The 25,187-nt window shown below is 42.5% G+C and overlaps 1 protein-coding gene across 2 annotated transcripts in view; it reads right to left on the bottom strand.

Moving 5' to 3' along the window:
• kcnab1a (potassium voltage-gated channel subfamily A regulatory beta subunit 1a) overlaps nucleotides 1-25,187 on the bottom strand; it is a 192,796-nt gene that overhangs the window by 63,268 nt on the left and 104,341 nt on the right. For both annotated transcript variants that reach the window (XM_055895049.1, XM_055895050.1), the window contains exon 2: nucleotides 3,644-3,687. In XM_055895049.1, coding sequence (XP_055751024.1) covers nucleotides 3,644-3,687 — 44 coding nt within the window. The remainder of the gene's footprint in view (nucleotides 1-3,643; nucleotides 3,688-25,187) is intronic.

Below are 25,187 nucleotides of genomic sequence, written 5' to 3'. Positions count from 1 at the left end.
TCTCTCTCTCTCTCTCTCTCTCTCTCTCCACCTCCATCTCTCCCTCTCTCTCTCTCTCCATCTCTCTCTCTACCTCCATCTCTCTCTCTCTCTCTCTATCTCCATCTCTCTCTCTACCTCCATCTCTCTCTCTCTCTACCTCCATCTCTCTCTCTCTGTACCTCCATCTCTCCCTCTCTCTCTCTCTCTACCTCCATCTCGCTCACTTTCTACCTCCATCTCTCTCTCTCTCTACCTCCATCTCTCTCTCTCTACCTCCATCTTTCTCTCTCTCTCCCAGATCGTAGAATATGCATGACATTTACAGATTAGGATAGAAAACACTCCAAAGTTTACAAAACTGATTCTGCAGGTGAAAATCTAACCCGGAAGCGATTATTATTATTTTTATCTGTGTTTCCTGGCCTGTCTTTCTTCCATTTAAAGGGGTATCAACCAGCTTCCTCAGGCTGTGACCAGGCTTTATACATAGTTTCTTTTGAAAAATGAGCAAGATTTTTCAAAACTAGTCAGGTGTGCTCTGATTAAATCAAGCGCGTGAAATGGTTAGCTCTCCATTTTCTTTTTCTCTCTTATTGAATAGGTTACGGTCCGGTTGAAATATTATCGATTATGTTTGTTAAAAACAACCTGAGGATTGATTATAAAAAACATTTGACATGTTTCTACGACCATTACGGATACTTTTTTGAATTTGAACAGAACAAGGTTTTGGTTTTCTGAACATAACGCGCAACCAAAATGGCGTTTTTTTGTTATAAAAGTAATATGTATCGAACAAAAATAACATTTGTTGTGTAACTGGGAGTTTTGTGACTGCAAACATCCGAAGATTATCAAAGGTAAGCGATTAATTTTATTGCTTTTCTGACTTTCGTGACCAAGCTAACCAAGCTAATATAAGCCTAACTGTTGTAGCATTGATTGATACACTCACAAAAGCTTGAATTTATTTCGCTGTAAAGCATATTTTCAAAATCTGACCGGATAGGTGGATTAACAACAAGCTAAACTATGTTTTTGGTATATTTCACTTGTGATTGCATGATTATAATATATATATATATATATATATATATATATAGATAGATAGAATTCTCGTTAATCCAGCCACAGTGCCAGATTTCAAAAAGGCTTTATTGCGGAAGCAAACCATGCTATTATCTGAGGACAGCCCCCCATCTAACATGCACATGAAAATCATAATTCAACCCGCCAGGCACAACACAAAAGTCAGAAATAACATAATGCATAATGCATGCCTTACCTTTGAAGATCTTCTTCTGTTGGCACTCCAATATGTCCATTAAACATCACAAATGGTCCTTTTGTTCGATTAATTCTGTCGTTATATCCCCAAAATGTACATTTATTTGGCGCGTTTGATTCTGAAAATACACCGGTTCCAACTCGCGCAACATGACTACAAAATATCTAATAAATTACCTGTAATCTTGATCCAAACATTTCAAACAACTTTCCTAATTGAACCTGTTTGGGCTGCAAGCCCGAAATCGGACGAAAATGACAACAGCTGCAGGGCGCGAAATTCAAAATCTATTTTTTAAAAATATTTAACTTTTACACATTAACAAGTCCAATACAGCATTTGTAAGATAAACATCTTGTCAATCCAGCCAACATGTCCAATTTTTTAAATGTTTTACAGAGAAAACACCACATATATTTATGTTAGCTCACCACCAAATACAAAAGTGGACAGACACGTATGGATATGATTATGATGTATGAATTATGATTCAAGTAGCATGCACAAGCCAACCGAAATAAACTAAAACCAACCTAAAGAGCCCAGAAAAAACTACCTCAGATGACAGTCATATAACATGTTACACAATAAATCTATGTTTTGTTCATAAAAAGTGCATATTTTAGCTATAAATCAGTTTTACATTGATGCTACCATAAATGCTAACACATAGCTAGAGTCTGAATCCAGACGGGAGTAGCCAGAGAAAATACATACACCAACGTCGGCTACTAATTACACCTCATAAAACATTTCAGAAAAACATATGGTGGATAGCTAATGAAAGACAGATATCGTGTGAATAAAGCCAACATTTCCGATTTTTGAAGTGTTTTACAGCGAAAACACAATATATCGTTATATTAGCTAACAACATAAGCTAGCATAAGTCAGCACTAGCATTGGTCAAGCGCTAGCCTAGCACAGTTAGCCCAGTTAGCACAGCACAGCTCAACAGATATATGAAAAAGCATCCCAAATTGGGTCTTATCTTTGTTGATATTCCATCAGAATGTTGTAACGGGGTCCAATGTCCAGTAGAGTCTTTAGTTGGGTTCCAGAACGAATTATTTCCCTCTTTGGTTAGCAAGCACAATAGCATTGCGGCGCTACTCAGCGTTTCTTCAAAAAATTCTTCCGTCGTATCACATCTAAAGTCCAGAATAAATTGCAATAATATAATTAAAGTATATTGAAAAAACATACTTTAGGATGATTTTGTGACATGTATCAAATAATATCGTAGTCAGAGATCATATTCACCGTTATCTACCTTGTTCCAGAAGCCGAGACCAAATTCTGCTTCGCGCCCGGAATTTTTTTTTAACTGCGCAGGTCTCACAAGAAGGTGTGTTATTCAGTCCATGGACGAGATATTCGACTCCTTTCAATTCTCACTTCCGCATTACAGCCTGACGAAGGCGTGTGACGTGTTTCTATGGTCCTAAGTCAAATGGCCTTTTATAGAGAAGGTCTTAAAGAGACACATCGCATTTTGGAAATCTCAATTCGGCTGGGAAAATGGCTGTAAAAATATTTCTGTTCGACTTAGAGAAACAATTCAAACCTTTTTAGAAACTATAGACTGTTATCTATCCAACAGTAGTAAATATATGCATATTGGAAAATAAAAAGTTTCTTAGGAGGCCGTTTGAAAATGTGCACACATTTTCCAGTTTTTTCAATATTCAGCTTGCAGCCCAAACAGGATAACTTTAGGTATTTTTTTACGTAAATAATCGATACAATTTAAGTGGAGCGAGCTTTCAGGTGGTGTGCCCCAACCACAACAGTACACTAGACTCGACCCTCGTTCTGAACAGCCCTACTTCTTCATTTCTCAAAGGGAAAACATCAACCAATTTCTAAGGACTGTTGAAATCCAGTGGAAGCAATAGGAACTCCAAGCAAGTGCCTTAGAAATCTAGCTCCCCATAGAAAACCAATTGAAAAGAGAGTGACCTCAAAATCTTTAGTTTCCTGGATGGGTTGTCCTCAGGGTTTCGCCTGCCAAATAAGTTCTGTTATACTCATAGAAATAATTTTAACAGTTTTAGAAACTTTAAAGTGTTTTCTATCCAATACCAAATTATATGCATATCCTAGCTTCTGGGCCTGAGTAGCAGACAGTTTACTTTGAGCACGCTTTTCATCCGGACTTGAAAATAGTGCCCCCTAGCCTTAAAGAAGTTTTAACCTGTACCTTAACAATGCAGAGTTAATACCTGAACTCATCCTTAAACACTTCGAAATTTGACGTTTGCAACAACATCAAAACCTGACGTTTGAGAAAGATGGATGAAGGTCTATAACTCTGACGTGAGTCTGTGAGAGCTAGTTGAGTGGTGGTTTGTAAAAGGTGAATGTACTTACCCAGTCCCAAACACGACACTCTAAGTCCTGACTTTCCCAGGTTCCTGAGGAGAGAAACATACAGCTGTTACTTGATGTTGTTAATGAATCAACTCAGATCAAGATAGTAGGACAGCTGGGCTGAGCTTGGTGTGTATGTGTATGTGTATGTGTATGTGTATGTGTGTATGTGTGTGTGTGTGTGTGTGTGTGTGTGTGTGTGTGTGTGTGTGTGTGTGTGTGTGTGTGTGTGTGTGTGTGTGTGTGTGTGTGTGTGTGTGTGTGTGTGTGTGTGTGTGTGTGTGTGTGTGTGTGTGTGTGTGTGTGTGTGAGACCAAGAGACAGCTGGTTAATGGCAGTAGAATAAGCCTTACTTTGATAAGTTCCTTAACAGCAAGAGCCAAGGAAACAGAGAGACTGTCTGTTTGTCTGTCTGTCTCTCTGTCTGTCTCTCTGTCTGTCTCTCTGTCTGTCTGTTCATCTGGCCAACAGGAAGTGATGTCCTTGCCTCAGTTTGTGTGTCTCTCCTCTGGTTTTGTGTCATCTTGTGTAATGGCCAGCCGGATGACGCTGAGTGTTCCTGACGTTCTGTGACATTGCCCATCAGACAGATGAAATAAAATCTCACCGTTTTAAACTCACCCCAACCAAACACAGACCTGTAGAACCCGCCTGTGACCAATAACAGAGCAGTAGAACCCTGCCATGACCAATCAATGACTGGTGGAGTCAATCAGGTCTCAGTTCTGGTCTCAGACCTGTCATGTCAACTTCCTGACAAGCCATATCAACTGGGTTGACAGGTGAATGACACATGACTAAATAGAAAAGAACAAGCATGCCCAGACACACACTACAACTCATCAGACACTCGTTATTTAGAAGCTCAGTTTGACCTGGACACTGCATTACAATGTGTTCACCTTCTTCACCTTCTTCAGGACACTAGAGATGTTTGACCTGCTTTTCCAATGACACTGTAACACAATGTTCTCTTGTATGAAAACAATGTAACGCTGGCATTACAACGATGGCCTAACAACCTGAAATTATTATTTGATTAAATGTTTATATTCATTCAGCAGTGAATTGCCTCAGAAAAACAACTCTCCAACCACTATGCTTCTACCATATACAGTTCAAAAGGTAAACGATTTGCTCAGATAATTTAGCATGATTAGAGTGAACAGAATGTCATTACGGCCAAGGTCAAAAAGTGGTCAATGCTCAATAGAACTCTGTCACTGCTCCGTGGGCAGAAAGGCGCTAACTTCAAACGTCAACTGACAAGCTAGCTATTGGCTGCAGGTTCACGAGTGACCACATGGGCTTTTTGTAAATGAATTCTGCGGAAAACAAAACAAAATTGAGCCTATATACAGTATATATAAACGTCCCTTTTTCAGGACCCTGTCTTTCAAAGATAATTAGTACAAATCCAAATAACTTCACAGATCTTCATTGTAAAGGGTTTAAACACTGTTTCCCATGCTTGTTCAATGAACCATAAACAATTAATGAACATGCACCTGTGGAACGGTCGTTAAGACACTAACAGCTTACAGACGGTAGGCAATTAAGGTCACAGCTATGAAAACTTAAGACACTAAAGAGGCCTTTCTACTGACTCTGAAAAACACCAAAAGAAAGATGCTCAGGGTGAACGTGACTTAGGCATGCTGCAAGGAGGCATGAGGACTGCAAGGAGGCATGAGGACTGCAGATGTGGCCAGGGCAATAAATTGCTATGTCTGTTCTGTGAGATGCCTACGACAGCGCTACAGGGAGACAGGATGGACAGCTGATTGTCCTCGCAGTGGCAGACCACGTGTAACAACAACTGCACAGGATCGGTACATCTGAACATCACACCTGCATGACAGGTACAGGATGGCAACAACTGCCCGAGTTACACCAGGAAAGCACAATCCCTCCATCAGTGCTCAGACTGTCAGCAATAGACTGAGAGAGGCTGGACTGAGGGCTTGTAGGCCTGCTGTAAGGCAGGTCCTCACCAGACATCACCGGCAACAACATCGCCTATGGGCACAAACCCACCGTCGCTGGACCAGACAGGACTGGTAAAAAGTGCTCTTCACTGACGAGTCGCGGTTTTGTCTCACCAGGGGTGATGGTTGGATTTGCATTTATCATCGAAGGAATGAGCTTTACACCGAGGCCTGTACTCTGGAGCGGGATCGGTTTGGATGTGGAGAGTCTCAACGCTGTGTGTTACAGGTGAAGAAATCCTCCTCCCTCATGTGGTACCCTTCCTGCAGGCTCATCCTGACATGACCCTCCAGCATGACAATGCCACCAGCCATACTGCTCATTCTTTGCGTGATTTCCTGCAAGACAGGAATGTCAGTGTTCTGCCATGCTCAGCGAAGAGCCCGGATCTCAATCCCATCGAGCACGTCTGGGCCCTGTTGGATCAGAGGGTGAGGGCTAGGGCCATTGCCCCCATAAATGTCAGGGAACTTGCAGGTGCCTTGGGGGAAGAGTAGGGTAACATCTCACAGCAAGAACTGGCAAATCTGGTGCAGTCCCTGAGGAGGAGATGCACTGCAGTACTTAATGCAGCTGGTGGCCAAACCAGACACTGACTGTTACTTTTGATTTTGACCCACCCCTTTGTTCATTATTCCATTTGTGCTAGTCACATGTCTGTGGAACTTGTTCAGTTTATGTCTAAGTTTTTTTGTGATGTTCATTCAAATATTTACACATGTTGAGTTTGCTGAAAATAACTGCAGTTGACAGTGAGAGGACGTTTCTTTTTTTGCTGAGTTTATATATTCATTGACAAAGCTAACAGACTGAATTAGTTTCAGGGTCCTGACTCGCGTCCCTACTTCACAGGAGCGCCATTTGAACTTAACTTTTTATGGCTGCAGGGGCAATATTGAGTAGCTCTGATTAAAGGTGCCCATTTCAAACGGCCTCGTACTCAATTCTTGCTCGTACAATATGCATATTATTATTACTATTGGATAGAAAACACTCTCTAGTTTCTAAAACCGTTTGAATTATATCTGTGAGTCAAACAGAACTCATTTGGCACAAACTTCCTGACCAGGAAGTGGAAAGTCTGAAATCGATGCTCTGTTCTACTTCCTGCTTATACATGGACATGATACGTATTAGTATAGGTGCACTTCATACACCTTCCCCTGGATGTCAAGAGGCGGTGAGAGAAGAAATTTTGTGTTTATCTTGGTCTGAAGTGGAATACAAGCTCTTTGTATGATGTGTCCGCCCATTTCCTGTTTTCTGGAGAGCGCGAAAGGGGACATGGATTTTCCTTCTGTTTAGCTGCCGTTATAGGCGACTAATATCTCCGGCTTTGATTTTATTTGATACATGTGACCATATCATCGTAAAGTATGTTTTTTCAATATAGTTTCATCAGATTATTGAACATTTTTCGTGAGTTTTGCCGTGTTCCGTTCTCTTCCGTTTGTTGACATGGAGAGCTTTGTGCCACTTGGCAAGTGCGCTTGCTAATTCAAGAGGGAAAATGAACGTTCTAAATCCAAACAACGATTGTTCTTGACAAAGGACACCTTGTCCAACATTCTGATGGAAGATCACTAAAAGTAAGAAACATTTTATGATGCTATTTCATATATCTGTCGTGCATGTGAACTAGTCGCCGGCGCCCAACTTTGGGGTACTCAGCTATACCGAAGCTGGATGTCGTAATGAAGTTATTTTTTAGAATTCTAACACTGGATTTCATTAAGAAATAATGGATCTATCATTTCCTATACAACATGTATTTTTTTGTTATGTTTATGAATAGCTATTTGGTCAGAATATGTGTGTCAGAAAACGTGTCAGAAAAATATTGTTGCTGTTTAGACATTGTGGAAAAAGTAGCTAAGTTAGCACAATGTGTAACCACTGATTTCAGCTCTAAATATGCACATTTTCGAACAAAACATAAGTGTATGTATAACCTGATGTTATAGGACTGTCATCTGATGAAGAATATCAAGGTTAGTCAAAAAATATATATATTTTACTGGTTTGTTACGATCGCTAACTTTTGCTACTGGGAAATGGCTTGTCTTTCTGGCTATTGTGGTAAGCTAATATAACGCTATATTGTGTTTTCGCTGTAAAACACTTAATAAATCGGAAATATTGGCTGGAATCACAAGATGCCTGTCTTTCATTTGCTGTACACTGTATTTTTCAGAAATGCTTTATGATGAGTAATTAGGTATTTGGTGTTGGTGTCTGTAATTATTATGGCTGCTTTCGGTGCAATTTCTGATTGTAGCTGCAATGTAAACTATGATTTATACCTGAAATATGCACATTTTTCGAACAAAACATAGATTTATTGTATAACGTGTTATAAGACTGTCATCTGATGAAGTTGTTTGTTGGTTAGTTTGGTTGGTTCTTGGTTAGTTAGGTTGGCTTTGTGCATGCTACCTGTGCTGTGAAAAATGTCTGCCCTTTTTTTGTATTTGGTGGTGAGCTAACATAAATATACGTGCTGTTTTCGCTGTAAAACATTTTAAAAATCGGACATGTTGGCTGGATTCACAAGATGTGTACCTTTCATTTGCTGTATTGGACTTGTTAACGTGTGAAAGTTAAATATTTAAAAAATATATATTTTGAATTTTGCGCCCTGCATTTGAGCTGGCTGTTGTCATAAGTGTACCGACGTCGGGCTTGCAGCCATAAGAAGTTAAACTTTGTTTTTCTATCAAAATGAATTTTTTTTGGCAGAAATGCATTCTGGAACATGTGAACTTTCATGTACCTTAATAACAAACTTGTATGCCATCTGTAAATACCAATAACATTGTTAAATTCCGAGTCTAGTTGGTTTAGCCATGGAAAAAGTTAGCATCCTTCCCGCTAGCCCTGATTGGCTGAGATAATGAGTGGGTTGCACATGCCGAGATATGATTTTGGATTGGTCTGCCATATAGCCCACTTCTGTCTATAATATGAGCTGGTCAATATGTGTAGGTAATCCTTTCTAACGCAGCCTTTTTGAAAGATATCACATAGTAGGACTGCATAAGTGTTGCTCTCCACTTTATGCAGGCCCGAGATTTGAAATCATTGGAATTAGAGTATGATGGAGAAAATTCTGCCGTTTGATAGCAAATATGCAGAATGAGTCGGAAAGAGAACACAGATGGCTCCAGATTCAAACTAAGGGCAACCATGGTATCCGTGGTAGAAAGGAAGAAGCATCCATCCATGTTTCCATATATACGGATAAGATAGGTATGTAAGGAATTAGGTACATAATTTTTTTAACCATTATTGTATAAACTGTTTATTAGGCTACTGTGCAGTCTACAATACTACTGTTGTAAACATGGGAAAGTGCCTAATTCCTTACATAAGGGAAAGCAGGCCATGTCTGTACTACAGAATGCAGGGCACGCGGGATACTGGTGTTATTTCGTAGTTGTGATGTTTTCACTATTATTCTACAATGTAGAAATTAGTCAAAATAAAAATCCTGGAATGAGTAGGTGTGTCCAAACTTTTGGTCTTTCAATTCCATGAAAAACGAAACCCTCAGGTCATTCATTATGGATCCATAACTAAATCAACATCTGCATTTTGAAAGAGTATTTTTTTATCATTATTTTATTAACAAATTGTGTTTATTTGTTTAGTAGGCTACAATACATACAGTAGTAACATGGGACTCTTTCAAAATGAAGATCTTGATTTAGTTATGGATCCATAATGAATTACTATGGGAATAAATATCACTGATTTACAGAAATATTGGAACAGAGTTGTCTAATGAAGGCAAACAATATAGAATCCTCCAATCCTGTAGCCTACTCCCGACAATCACGTTGTACAGCGCCATATTTTCCATTCCATCCTAACGAAAACTCTGAGGGTTTCGTTTTTAGTTTTTCTCTTAATAGAAACACCATAGTATTAATCAAATGAATTCATCCAAATTTCTTCAAATCAATCCCATAAACTATGTTATTACAAAAAAAGGATTTACATTCTCTGGTAATGCCAATACGGAATACTATCAAATGCTTCTCAAAGATGCCCTCTGGTGGTCAAACTAGTAAAGACTTGCAGTAACTGTCACGATTGTTGAAATGAGTGGACCAAGGCACAGCGTGCGTAGAGTTCAACATTATATTTAATAGTGACTTACTTACAACCAAAACAACAAAGAAAATACCAAACATGCAGTAATGCAGTGCCTAAGGCAACTATACAAAAACACAAGATCCCACAAACAACAGGTGGGAAAAGGCTGCCTAAATATGATCCCCAATCAGAGACAACGGTAGACAGCTGCCTCTGATTGGGAACCATACTAGGCCAACCTAGAAATTAAAAACTAGAATGCCCACCTTAATAACACCCTGACCTAATCAAATACAGAAATTAAAGGATCTTAAAGGTCAGGGCAGTAACAAGTAAAATGGCTGAGAATTAAATGGCGTACCACAGAATGCTGCGGCAGCACGCAAGGTGTGCCGCAATATGACGCAACTTTTAAAGGAGGAACCACTGTACATTTTCAGATATTTCACGCTTCTAATTTTGTCAGAAAGTCATTTTCATTTCAAGTTAAAGTGTACTATTAGATAGCTAGCTAACGTTACGTGTATGATCTGTGTAGTAATATTATTTGTATCTCAGTGCCATTTGCCTTGCTAGTTATATCTTAATGTTAGCTAGCTACATCTCTAAACAAAAGACTCCACTATGCAAGTAACTTTTTCAATATAATATTTATGATGTCACTGCGACAACTGTCGATGCACATTTGTGGCCTGCCGGAGGTCATTTTGCAGGGCTCTGGCAGTGCACCTCCTTGCACTAAGGCGGAGGTACCGGTCCTGCTGCTGGGTTGTTTCCCTCCTACGGCCTCCTCCACGTCTCCTGATGTACTGGCCTGTCTTCTGGTAGCGTCTGCATGCTCTGGACACTACGCTGACAGAGACAGCAAACCATTTTTGCCACAGTTCGCATTGATGTGCCATCCTGGATGAACTGCACTACCTGAGCCACTTGTGTGGGTTGTAGACTCCGTCTCATGCTACCACTAGAGTGAGAGCACCGCCAGCATTTAAAGTGACCAAAACATCAGCCAGGAAGCATAGGAACTGAGAAGTGGTCTGTGGTCACCACCTGCAGAATCACTCCTGTTTTGGGGGGTGTCTTGCTAATTGCCTATAATTTCCACCTTTTGTCTATTCCATTTGCACAACAGCATGTGAAATTTACTGTCAATCAGTGTTGCTTCCTAAGTGGACAGTTTCATTTCACAGAAGTGTGATTGACTTGGAGTTACATTGTGTTGTTTAAGTGTTCCCTTTATTTTTTTGAGCAGTGTATTTTGGCGATGATATGATATCGCTCTCTTTGGCTAGAATCAGTGCTCGGGTAACGTTTGCGTATGTGGTATGCTAATATAACGATTTATTGTGTTTTCGCCGTAAAACACTTAGAAAATCTGAAATGTTGTCTGAATTCACAAGATCTGTGTCTGTCCATTGCTATGTGCTGTGTATTTTTAAGAAATGTTTTATGATGAGTAAATTGGTAATACAGGTTGCTGTCTGTAGTAATTCTAGGAGCTTTGGTGAGATTTGTGATGCTGGCTGCAATGGCAAACTATGATTTATACCTGAAATATGCAAATTTTTCTAACAAAACCTATCCTATACCATAAATATGTTATCAGACTGTCATCTGATGAGGTTTTTCTTGGTTAGTGGCTATCAATATCTTAGTTTAGCCGAATTGGTGATAGCTACTGGTGTTGAGAAAAAATGGTGGACAAAGAAAAAGGGTGTCTTTTGCTAACATGGTTAGCTAATAGATTTACATATTTTGTCTTCCCTGTAAAACATTTTAAAAATCTGAAATGGTGACTTTATTCACAAGATCTGTATCTTTCATTAGGTGTCTTGGACTTGTGATTTAATGATATTTAGATGCTACTATTTAATTGTGACGCTATGCTAGCGTTGCTAATCAGTGTGGGGGGGTGGGGGGTGCTCCCGGATCCGGGGTAGATACTCATGAAAGGTTAATGGCATCAGACCAAGGCACATCGTCTTTCCTCGTGCTCCTAGACCTTAGTGTTGCTTTTGATACCATCGATCACCACATTCTTTTAGAGAGATTGGAAACCCAAATTGGTCTACACAGGTAAGTTCTGGCCTGGTTTAGATCTAGTCTGTTGGAAAGATATCAGTTTGTCTCTGTTGATGTTTTGTCTTCTGACAAATCAACTGTAAATGTTGGTGTTCCTCACGGTTCCGTTTTAGGACCACTATTGTTTTCACTATATATTTTTCCTCTTGGTGATGACATTCAGAAAAATAATGTTAACTTTCACTGCTATGCGGACAAGACACAGCTGTTTATTATCACGTGTGCTCCCTCTCTGGCCTCTAGGTCACCAGGCTGCTCATTATGGCGCACACCTGTCACCATCGTTACATGCACCTGCGCGTCATCAGACTCACCTGGACTCCATCACTTCCCTGATTACCTTCCTTATATATGTCACTCCCTTTGGTTCCTTCCCCAGGTGTTATTGTTTCTGTTTCAGTTTCATGTCTGTGCGTTGTCCTCGTTTCTTATTTCTTATTATGTTGTGTTTATTTTTAATACACTCACTTCCTGAACTTGCTTCCCGACTCTCAGCGGACATCGTTACATATATTTCAATGAAATATGGTGAAGCCCCAAAATTGCTCTCCCTGGAAGCCTGTGTTTCAGACAAAGGGAAGTGGATGGCGGCTAATGTTTTACTTTTATACTCGGACAACACAGAGATGCTAGGTCTAGGTCCCAAGAAACAAAGAGATCTTCTGTTGGATCTGACAATTAATCTTGATGGTTGTAGAGTCATCTCAAAAAAACTGTGAAGAACCTTGGCGTTACTCTGGACCCTGATCTCTCTTTTGACGAACATATCAAGACTGTTTCAAGGACAGCTTTTTTCCATCTTCGTAACATTGCAAAAATCAGAAACATTCTGTTAAAAAAATGATGCAGAAAAATGTATCTATGCTTTGGTCACTTCTAGATTAGACTACTGCAATGCTCTACTTTCCGGATAAACTTCAGTTAGTGCTAAACACGGCTGCTAGAATCTTGACTAGAACCCAAAATTGTTATCATATTACTCCAGTGCTAGCTTCTCTACACTGGCTTCCTGTTAAGGCTAGGGCTGATTTCAAGGTTTTACTGCTGACCTACAAAGCATTACATGGGCTTGCTCCTACCTATCTTTCTGATGTGGTCCTGCCGTACATACCTATACGTACGCTACGGTCACAAGACGCAGGCCTCCTTACTATCCCTAGAATTTCTAAGCAAACAGCTGGAGGCAGGGATTTCTCCAATAGAGCTCCATTTTTATTGAATGGTATGCCTATCCATGTGAGAGACACAGACTCGTTCTCGACCTTTAAGGTTTTATTGAAGTCTCATCTCTTCAGTAGGTCCTATGATTGAGTGTAGTCTGGCCCAGGTGTGTGACGGTGAACAGAAATGCACTGGAGCAACGGACCGCCCTTGCTGTCTCTGCCAGGCCGGATCCCCTCTCTCCACTGGGATTCTCTGCCTCTAACCCTATTACGGGGGCTAAGTCATTGGTTTACTCGTGCTCTTCCATGCCGTCCCTAGGATAGGTGAGTCTCTTGAGTGGGTTGAGTCACTTACGTTATCTTCCTGTCTGGGTTGGCGCCCCCCTCGGGTTCGTGCCGTGGAGGAGGTCTTCGTGGGCTATACTCGGCCTTGTCTCAGGGTAGTAGGTTGGTGGTTGAAGATATCCCTCTAGAGGTGTGGGGGCTGTGCCTTAGCAAAGTGGGTGGGGTTACAGTATATCCTGCCTGTTTGGCCCTTTCCGGGGGGTATCGTCGAACAGGGTCACAGTGTCTCCCGACCCCTCCTGTCTCAGCCTCCAGTATTCATACTGCAAAAGTTTATCTGACGGGGGGCTAGGGTCAGTCTGTTATATGAGGAGTATTTCTCATGTCTTATCCGGTGTCCTGTGTGAATTTAAGTATGCTCCCTCTAATTATCTGCCTTCTTCTCTCTCCCTCTTTCTCTCTCTCTTATCTTGGAGGACCTGAGCCCTAGGACCATGCCTCAGGACTACCTGGCCTGATGACTCCTTGCTGTCCCCAGTCCACCTGGTCATGATGCTGCTCCAGTTTCAACTGTGCTGCCTGCAGCTATGGAACCCTGACCTGTTCACTGGACGTGCTACCTTGTCCCGGACCTGCTGTTTTAGACTCTTTCTCTCTACCGCACCTGCTGACTCTAACTCTGAATGAGTGGCTATGAAAAGCCAACTGACATTTACTCCTGAGGTGCTGACCTGTTGCACCCTCTACAACCACTGTGATTATTATTATCTTACCCTGCTGGTCATTTATGAACATTTGAACATCTTGGCCATGTTCTGTTGTAATCTCCACCCGTCACATCCAGAAGAGGACTGGCCACCCCTCAGAGCCTGGATCCTCTCTAGGTTTCTTCCTAGGTTTTGGCCTTTCTATAGAGTTTGTCCTAGCCACCGTGCTTCTACATCTGCATTGCTTGCTGTTTGGGGTTTTAGGCTGGGTTTCTGTACAGCACGTTGTGACATTGGCTGATGTAAAAAGGGCTTAATAAATACATTTGATTGATTGATTCAAAGCAGAATTACTTTCCCATTGTTCCTCAACTGTAGTGTATCAAATAACATTTTCTAGCTCTGAATCTCTACTTTTATCCAATGAAAAAAAACGCCATTAAAAATGTTGCTACGTAAGACCGAATCGAGAACAAATATGGAAAAGATACAACCAAGAGCGGCGCAGTCTAAACTATCAACAGTCACAGCAAACTAATGTTCTTATTTCATCAACACTGTCAAGTACAAATATATGAAGTTTCTAATACTGTAGAGAACAATTTTATGATTAATTCTATGTGAGTAATTATGACATAGGCTAAAGAAAACTAAGTTTAGACATTCATTTAGTGGCACCCTCTCAAATGTACCGGAATTTCACTACATTCTAGAGCAGTGAGTGAATGCCCTACAACCTTAGGCCTCAAAACCTTAGGCCTCACAACCTTAGGCCTCACAACCTTGGTCTGTCCTTGACCTCACAACCTTGGACTGACCTTGGCCTCACAATCTTGGACTGACCTTGACCTCACAACCTTGGACTGACCTTGGCCCCACAACCTTGGCCTCACAACCTTGGACTGACCTTGGCCCCACAACCTTGACCTCACAACCTTGGACTAACCTTGGCCCCACAACCTTGGCCTCACAACCTTGGCCTGACCTTGGCCTCACAACCTTGGCCTCACAACCTTGGCCTGACCTCTGAGGGTGTTCTCTATGTCTTGCAAATGTGTCCTCTTGCACCAAAGTATTGCTTAATTAGGGAGATGAAGAAAGAGAAAAGAGAAAGAAGAAAGAGAAGAGATGAAGTATTTTCCACGTCATCCCACCCGCCCTCTGTACAACACTACAGAACTATGGAACGTTAAAACTTCAGAATGTTGGGCGGACTACAGCTGGTGTTGTGTAGAATTTAGAGCAGGGATGAGAATGTGCTGAGTCAGTCAACAGGCAATTGATGATGATATCACAGTTGGGTAGCTCAGGACCTGAATGATGATCACACACAGGTGCGCTCTATTTCAGGGCCAAAAAGAATCTGGGCCACAGCCAGAACACAGAGATAGATCACCTTGACTAGAGTTTCACTGTATAGAGCTGTACATGATGAGGATCTCACTGTCCGTCACGTTGCATTTCTATGTGTATATTCTGTGAACGGCCAATATGTTAGAAGTCAACGTTCTGAACTTAGTGAGGTGGTAAGTAAATGAAACACGTAGCTACATCTCCATGTTTAAAAAATATTTTTTATAGACACTACAAGACCAAAAGTATGTGGACACCTGCTCGTCGAACATTTATTCCTCCTCCACCAAACTTTACAGTTGGCACTTTGCTTTGGGGCAGGTAGCGTTCTCCTGGCATCCTCCAAACACAGATTTGTCCGTCAGACTGCCAGATGGTGAAGCGTGGTTCATCACTCCAGAGAACGTGTTTCCACTGCTCCAGAGTTCAATGGTGGTGAGCTTTACACCACTCCATCCAACGCTTGACATTGCACATGGTGATCTTAAGCTTGTGGGTGGCTGCTCTGCCATGGAAACCCATTTTATGAAGCTCCAGACTAACAGTTCTTGTACAAAAATTGTTTCCAGAGGTAGTTTGGAACTCGGTAGTGAGTGTTGCAACCGAGAACAGATGATTTTGACACGTTACGTGCATTAGCACTGGGTCAAATTATGTGGGTCCCATTATGTGAGCTTGTGTGACCTACCACTTCGCGGCTGAGCCATTGTTGCTCCTAGACGTTTCCACTTCACACTAACAGCACTTACAGTTGACCAAGGCAGCTCTAGCAGGGCAGACATTTGATGAACTGACTTGTTGGAAAGGTGGCATCCTATGACAGTGCCACATTGTAATTCACTGAGCTTTCAGTAAGGCCATTCTACTGCCAATGTTTGTCTATGGAGATTGCATGACTGTGCAGCGGTGTGGCTGAAATAGCTGAATCCACTAATTTGAAGGGGTGTCCACATACTTTTTTATATACACAGAAACAATTATACCACTCTACAGTGCCTTCTAAAAGTATTCTGACTCCTTGACTTTTTCCACATTTTGTTATGTGTCAGGAGGACATTCAGAGACTTGTTCCGAAGCCACTCCTGCGCTATATTGGCTGTGTGCTTAGGGTCGTTGTCCTGTTGGAACGTGAACCTTCACCCCAGTCTGAGGTCCTGAGTGCTCTAGAGCAGGTTTTCATCAAATCTCTCTGTACTTTTCTCCATTCATCTTTCCCTCAATCCTGACTAGTCTCCCAGTCACTGCCACTGAAAAACATCCCCACAGCATGATGCTGCCACCACCAAGCTTCACCTCACGGGATGATGCCAGGTTTACTCCAGAAGTGACACTTAGCATTGAGGCCAAAGAGTTCAATCTTGATTTCATCAGACCAGACAAGCTTGTTTCTCATCGTCTGAGAGTCATTTAAGTCCCTTTTGGTAAACTCCAAGTGGGCTGTCATTTGCCTTTTACTGAGGAGTGGTTTCCATCTGGTCACTCTAACATAAAGGCCTGATTGGTGGAGTGCTGCAGAGATGGTTGTCCTTCTGGAAGGTTCTCCCATCTCCACAGAGGAACTCTGGAGCTCTGTCGGAGTGACCATCGGGTTCTTGGTCACCTCCCGGACCAAGGCCCTTCTCCCCCGATTGCTCAGTTTGGTCGGGCGGCCAGCTCTGGGAAGAGTCTTGGTGGTTCCAAACTTCTTCCATTTAAGAATGATGGAGGCCACTGTGTTCTTGGGGACCTTCAATGCTGGATAAATGTTACCCTTTCCCAGATCTGTGCCTCGACACAATGCTTATGTAAATAAGATATATATATATTTTTTTTTTGTAGAAGATTTGCTAAAATGTATAAAAACCTGTTTTGGTTTGTCATTATGGGGTATTGTGTGTAGATTGACGAGGATTTTTTATTAAATTTAATCCATTTTAGAATAAGGCCGTAACGTAACAAAATGTGGATAAATGAAAGTGGTCTGAATACCTTCTGAATGCACTGTATACTGTATTTGTAAGCTTTGGCTTGAGGAACAGGGACAGAGAGGAAGAACAAGAAGCTTAGGGTGAAAGACGAAGGGATAGGTAGAGAGAGAAAGAGCGATAACAGATGTCTGGAAAGGAAGTGATGTTGTTACCGTAGGAACACTGTGCTCCCTCGGTTACTGTCGCCCCTGGAAACGATGTGATTAACACTGTAACCTACTTTGGCGAAGCCTCAGTCTCATCCTAGTAGCACAAAACAAACACACTCACTCTCACTCTCACTCTCACACACACACACACACACACACACACACACACACACACACACACACACACACACACACACACACACACACACACACACACACACACACACACACACACACACACACAGTAATGTACATTGTTCGCACACACGTAGACACTGCTGTGTGGCGATAAGCTGAAGTCTGTGCAGTGGCGTGTATTCATGGATGTCAAGGGAAACCAGGCTTCACCCCTAAAATGTACCAATAAAAAATAAAAGCATATCAAATAATTGATCTTTTGTCTCTCTGTGTTTCATCATTTTCATTAAATTCCCAAGAGGCTGGATGTATCTCACCGGAGAAAGCATCCGACCGAACGAAACAGCGCCCCTCTGTCTCTGTACGTGTAGCCCATCTATCTGATGCTGTCAGGTCATAAAGAGTATGACATTATTGTCTCCCATAGCATTGAAGGCAAGGGAAGCCAGCGAGCATTTGGCATCCCATGTTAAAAAAAGTATACAATAATAGCCAATCAGTGTTGAGCTGAACTGAGTGAGCTCAACTGTGAACGGTTCTGGCGCACACCAAAACAAAGTGTCAAGCGAAGCCAGTTTGAATTTGGATTCACACCAGTCACACAGATAGAACAATGAGCTTTAGCAATCACGTCACATCAAAAGCCAAACTTAACTGTTGCATCTCGTTGTGTTGTTGTCCTCTGGTGGCTAAATAGCTAGCCAAAAAGTGTCCCTGTCCTAAATATTATACTAAGCATTGATGATTTGATGATGTTGAAATGTGTAAGGGTTCTCGTCCTCTTCGTCTGAGGAGTAGCAAGGATCGGACCAATACGGAGCGTGGTAAGTGTCCATTTTAATTTATTAAAAATACAAAATAACAAAGTGAATAATACCGAAAACCGAAACAGTCCTGAAATGTGAAACAAACACTACAACAGGAAATAATCACCCACAACATACCATGAAAAACAGGTTACCTAAATATGGCTCCCAATCAGAGACAACGACTGACACCTGCCTCTGATTGAGAACCATACTAGGCCAAACACATAGAAATCTAACAACAGAACAAAACATAGAAAAACAACATAGAATGCCCACCCCAACTCACGCCCTGACCAAACTAAAATAAAGACATAAAAAAAGGAACAAAGGTCAGAACGTGACAAAATGTTTAAGTTGAAATGGTGCTGGAATAGTGGAAGCAGCTCCTGTTTTCTTTGTGACTTGCAGTAACTCTCTGTGGTTCTAAATCAATAGTTGTTTAGTGGTCTGAAAATGTCAGAAACATTATCTTGTTTGACCATGCTGTAGGTCATGTAACTGTTTATTACATGCAATATGCTTTGTGGATTTCACCGGACATAGTTTGCTCTCCGGTTTTGTGATGACACACAGGCGTGGTTCAATTTATTCTGCCACTGTGTCTTCTTATTGTCTCTGCCTTAGGCCTATATATCAAGGTAGCAAGGCATATGAACTAACAGGTTATAGAGCAAAGAACACAATTATCACAACACATACAGTAGGTTGTAATATTGCTTTTCTTTCTGGCTTGACTTCCTCCAGTGATTTTACGCACGCACCGCTACTGAGTCTGAGGTATTGATGGGCTAAGAGATGTGGAACTGTGTGTGGAGACTGATTGCTTGAGAGAGACAGAGAGACTTTGATATGTGGGGTTTTAGGATACACTGCCTTTAATATAAACATACCCATCATTGGTATAATGGAGATGTTGTGTGTAGATGGATGGCTTTTCACCATCCAAGTTTTTTTCTAAATGGATGTTTGTAGAAAGACTGAGGAGAAGGTACTGTATATCTCAATAAGTGTGAGAATATGGATGGGGGAAGAGGGTAAATTAATTCATATTTGCATGTGGCTGCCTGGGATGGCAGAGAGGGCGATATTACTATAACTTATTATTTACACTTACACAGTGGCCTCCATCATTCTTAAATGAAATAAGTTTGGAACCACCAAGACTCTTCCTAGAGCTGGCCGCCCGTCCAAACTGAGCAATCGGGGGAGAAGGGCCTTGGTCAGGGAGGTGACCAAGAACCCTATGGTCACTCTGACAGAGCTTTAGAGTTCCTCTGTGGAGACGGGAGAACCTTCCAGAAGGACAACCATCTCTTTAGCATTCCACCAATCAGGCCTTTATGGTAGAGTGGCCAGACGGAAGCTACTCCTCAGTAAAAGGCACATGATAGCCCATTTGGTGTTTCCAAAATCTTAAGACTCTCAGACCTTGAAAACCAAGATTATCTGGTCTGATGAAACAAAGATAGAACTCTTTGGCTTGAATGCCAAGCGTAACGTCTGGAGTAAACCTGGCACCATCCCTACGGTGAAGCATGGTGGTGGCAGCTTCGTGATGTGGGGATGTTTTTCAGCGGCAGGGATTCTGAAACTAGTCAGGATCAAGGCAAAGATGAACGGAGCAAAGTACAGAGAGATCCTTGATGAAAAGCTGCCCCAGAGCACTTAGGACCTCAGACTGGGTTAAAGGTTCACCTTCCAACAGGACAGCGACCGTAAGCACACAGCCAAGACAGCGCAGGAGTGGCTTTGGGACAAGTGTCTGAATGTCCTTGAGTGGCCCAGCCAGAGCCCGGACTTGAACCCGATTGAACATATCTGGAGAGATCTGAAAATAGCTGTGCAGCAACGCTCCCCATCCAACCTGACAGAGCTTGAGAGGATCTGCAGAGAAGAATGGGAGAAACTCCCCAAATACAAGTGTGTCAAGCTTGTAGCGTAATACCCAAGAAGACACGAGGCTGTAATCACTGCCAAAGGTGCTTCAAAAAAATACTGAGTAAAGGGTCTGAATACCTACATAAATGTGATTTATCATATTTCATATTGTTTAAAAAAAAAAAAAATTGCTAAAAATTTAAAATAAATGTTTTTGCTTTGCCATTATGGGGTATTGTGTGTAGATTGATGAGGAATAAACAAGAATTGAATCAATATTAGATGTAAGGCTGTAACATAACAAAATATGGACAAAGTCAAGGGGTCTGAATACTTTCCGAATGCACAGCATACACATTCTATTCAAGGCATCAACACACTCCATTTCTCTCCAGCTGAACTAGTTCCCACTCTGATTCCACGCCTTTCAACAACATCCCAGCAGGGAGGTATAACCTGACGGATATATAAGAGGGGCATTTGTGTAATTGGGTTGGTCTGTAGAGACAGACATACAGCTCTGCTATCTTAATTTGTTCACTGTTGTTTCCTGCACAGCAGGAACATGCTAATTGTAGTTGAATCAAGGTTAAAAAAACGCTTCTAAAGTTTGTAATTTACACTTTAAAATATCAAACCTTATTTGCCACAAAGAAAAATGTATCAACACCTATGTCTATTAATTATAATGCATATTTCCTAGTGCTTCAGGACATCCTGTAAGGCAGCGACCTACATTATCTATATTAGAGCCTCCCAGAGGAGGCTACAACTAATTACTCTCTATAGAGAGAGAGACAGAGAGACTGAGATAGAGAGAGACTGAGAGAGGTGTGCCTTTAAGGCACAACTGTTAATTGAAATGCATTCCAGGTGACTACCTCATGAAGCTTGTGGAGAGAATGCCAGGAGTGTGCAAAGCTGTCATCAAGGCAAAGGGTTGGCTATTTGAAGAATAAAATACATTTTGATTTGTTTAACACTTGTTTGGTTACTACATGATTCCATATGTGTTATTTCATAGTTTTGATGTCTTCACTATTTTTTTTAGAATGTAGAAAATAGTTTAAAAAATAAAGATAAACCCTTGAATGAATCGGTGTGTGGGCATTTCTACAAATGTGAGATTTCAGCAGAAACCATCTATTAAACTGCTTCATAAGCCTCCCTCTTTTTTGTAACTATGTTAAATACCCAAGACCATATCCATCTTCCTGTTTTAACAGCGGCCCAGGCCCAGACACAGAATCCATTGTCCTCCCGTTGTGAATGAAAGGAGCTCAGGCATTGTAGTAGAGCCCTGATCTACTGATCTATCCACCTCCAGTCTCTCTATGGGATAATTAGATGCTTGTTATAACAATGCAGTGATCAGCTTAAACAGTGTGATGAATGACCATGGTGTCTGGCAGGGACACAATACATCTCCTGCAGTTATATTAGACTGATAATGAAGGTAGACAATGACATTTTGGGGAAACTTTTAGAAACTGCAAATAGGGTGATAAAACAAGGTATTCAAGATATGACTGCAGTTTTAGATTAATCTTGGAATATGTCCCGGTCCCCATGTTCAATGGGCTTTGTAATTACAGTAGTTAACTTATAAAAAAATATATATGTTGATCTTGATTCTGAGGTTTAGCGGAGATCTTCTGTGTATAAAGAGACACGAAAGGGCCAAAAACCATCCAACAACCCACTTAGCTGATTTTGTCTGAGGCAGTCGGTAAATAACAAGACTTTTTAAGTGTAACTTTAACAACAATGGTTTGGGGAAACATCTCGACTACTAAAGATACATCGTAAGATGGTTCTAACGATGAGCGTAACGATACAAAGGCCCTGGGAAACGAGGTCCTGTTCACTGGACAGATATGCAGGCTGTTTATCTCTGTAGTGGATCTCTGGGTGTTAGTCGTCTTTAATGGACCTCTGTTTGTTCAGCCTCTAGTGCTCGGCAGAGGAGGAAACAGCTTGTTCACAAAACACCAAAAGCACAGAACAAACTAGGGTGAGAAGTCTACAGACTTTCTACACACTGAAATAAAGAAACGCACTGAAACACACACAGAGAGTCTTGTACAGCTAACCTTGTGGGAATACACAATTCAGTCCCATTCAAAATCCTATTTTCCCTAACCCATAACCTTGAACCTAACCTTAACCTGTACCCTTACCCTAACCCTAAAACTAACCCTAGCTACTAACCCTAAACCTAATTCGAACCCTAACACTAATTCTAACATTAACCCTAAACCCCCTTGTGGGGACTAACAAAATGTCCCTACATTTTTGTTTGTTTAACACTTACACACACACACACACACACACACACACACACACACTGAAACACTCACACACACACACACACACACACACACACACACACACACACACACACACACACACACACTCACACACATACAAACACATACACAGTCAGCTTAGACATGAAATGACAAGTCATTTGGAGATAATGCAGGGACTGGGGGCTCAGTGTGTGTGCATAGATAATGCAGGGACTGGGGGCTCAGTGTGTGCATAGATAATGCAGGGACAGGGGGCTCAGTGTGTGTGCATAGATAATGCAGGGACTGGGGGCTCAGTGTGTGTGCAGAGATAATGCAGGGACTGGGGGCTAAGTGTGTGCATAGATAATGCAGTAACTGGGGGCTCAATGTGTGTGCATAGATAATGCAGGGAATGGGGGCTCAGTGTGTGTGCATAGATAATGCAGGGACTGGGGACTCAGTGTGTGTGCAGAGATAATGCAGTGACAGGGGGCTCAGTGTGTGTGCATAGATAATGCAGGGACTGGGGGCTCAGTGTGTGTGCAGAGATAATGCAGGGACTGGGGACTCAGTGTGTGTGCAGAGATAATGCAGTGACAGGGGGCTCAGTGTGTGTGCATAGATAATGCAGGGACTGGGGGCTCAGTGTGTGTGCAGAGATAATGCAGGGACTGGGGGCTAAGTGTGTGTGCAGAAATAATGCAGGGACTGGGGGCTCAGTGTGTGCGCATAGATAATGCAGGGACTGGGGGCTCAGTGTGTGCGCAGAGATAATGCAGGGACTGGGGGCTCAGTGTGTGTGCAGAGATAATGCAGGGACTGGGGGCTAAGTGTGTGTGCAGAAATAATGCAGGGACTGGGGGCTCAGTGTGTGTGCATAGATAATGCAGGGACTGGGGGCTCAGTGTGTGTGCAGAGATAATGCAGGGACTGGGGGCTGAGTGTGTGTGTGTGCAGAGAGAATGCAGGGACTGGGGGCTGAGTGTGTGTGCAGAGAGAATGCAGGGACTGGGGGCTGAGTGTGTGTGTGTGTGCAGAGAAAATGCAGGGACTGTGGGCTGAGTGTGTGTGTGTGCAGAGAGAATGCAGGGACTGGGGGCTGAGTGTGTGTGTGTGCAGAGAGAATGCAGGGACTGTGGGCTGAGTGTGTGTGTGTGCAGAGAGAATGCAGGGACTGGGGGCTGAGTGTGTGTGTGTGCAGAGAGAATGCAGGGACTGGGGGCTGAGTGTGTGTGCAGAGAGAATGCAGGGACTGGGGGCTGAGTGTGTGTGCAGAGAGAATGCAGTGACTGGGGGCTGAGTGTGTGTGCAGAGAGAATGCAGTGACTGGGGGCTTAGTGTGTGTGCAGAGAGAATGCAGGGACTGGGGGCTGAGTGTGTGTGCAGAGAGAAGGCAGACAGATTGAGACTGCAGCCGTTACAGAAGGATTTGCTGACTTTTCATTTTTCAAAGCAAATTAGAGAGAGATGCAAACAGAGGCAAGGACTAAAAATAGGACTCAGCACAATTATCTGTCCAAACTCCAAATGACTTGTGCTGATGCATTCAACATTTCCATGGAGACTTGCTCCTAATGGTTGCATTCAGTTCTAGAACACAAAGCTCATTTGTAATGTTCTAGGTTCTATTAGCCTGCAGTGGAGCGAGACTGTCTGGAGACTCAGCTATGGGAAATGCCCTGAGACCTACGCCCTGAAACACACGGTCTGAGACCTACGCCCTGAAACACACGGTCTGAGACCTACGCCCTGAAACACACGGTCTGAGACTTACGCCCTGAGACACACGATCTGAGACCTACGCCCTGAGACACACGGCCTTGAGACCTACGCCTTGAGACACACGGTCTGAGACCTACGCCCTGAAACACACGGTCTGAGACTTACGCCCTGAGACACACGATCTGAGACCTACGCCCTGAGACACACGGCCTTGAGACCTACGCCTTGAGACCTACGCCCTGAGACCTACGCCCTGAGACCTACGCCCTGAGACCTACGGTCTGAGACCTACGGTCTGAGACCTACGCCCTGAGACATACGGTCTGAGACCTACGCCCTGAGACATACGGTCTGAGACCTACGCCCTGAGACACACGGTCTGAGACCTACGCCCTGAGACACACGGTCTGAGACCTACGCCCTAAGACACACGGTCTGAGACCTACGCCCTGAGACACGCGGTCTGAGACCTACGCCCTGAAACACACGGTCTGAGACCTACGCCCTGAGACACACGATCTTAGACCTACGCCCTGATACACACGGTCTGAGACCTACGCCCTGAGACACACGGTCTGAGACCTACGCCCTGAGACACATGGTCTGAGACCTACAATGAGTATTGTGCTTGATCAATACTCATTGAAACACTGTAAGTCTGGAACTAAGGAGAGCTGTCGCTGTCTTTATCTCTATGCTGTATGGAGAGCAGCTCTTGGAGAAAATACACTTGGACTATATAACATTGACTAAAACTCTGAGAGAAAGACTGCACCTTTCTGAGAAAGGCTCTGTCCATAATCCACTAGGCTCAGATGATACACATGTACACGCTCACACACGGTCATGCACACACACACGGTCATACACACACACGCGCACGGTCATACACACACGCACGCACACAGAG

The sequence above is a fragment of the Salvelinus fontinalis genome, chromosome 33, assembly GCF_029448725.1.
Source record: "Salvelinus fontinalis isolate EN_2023a chromosome 33, ASM2944872v1, whole genome shotgun sequence".
In the NCBI taxonomy this organism is placed as follows: Eukaryota; Metazoa; Chordata; class Actinopteri; order Salmoniformes; family Salmonidae; genus Salvelinus; species Salvelinus fontinalis.
Note: the sequence above shows the minus strand (reverse complement) of the source record. Positions and strands in the feature narration are given on the sequence as shown.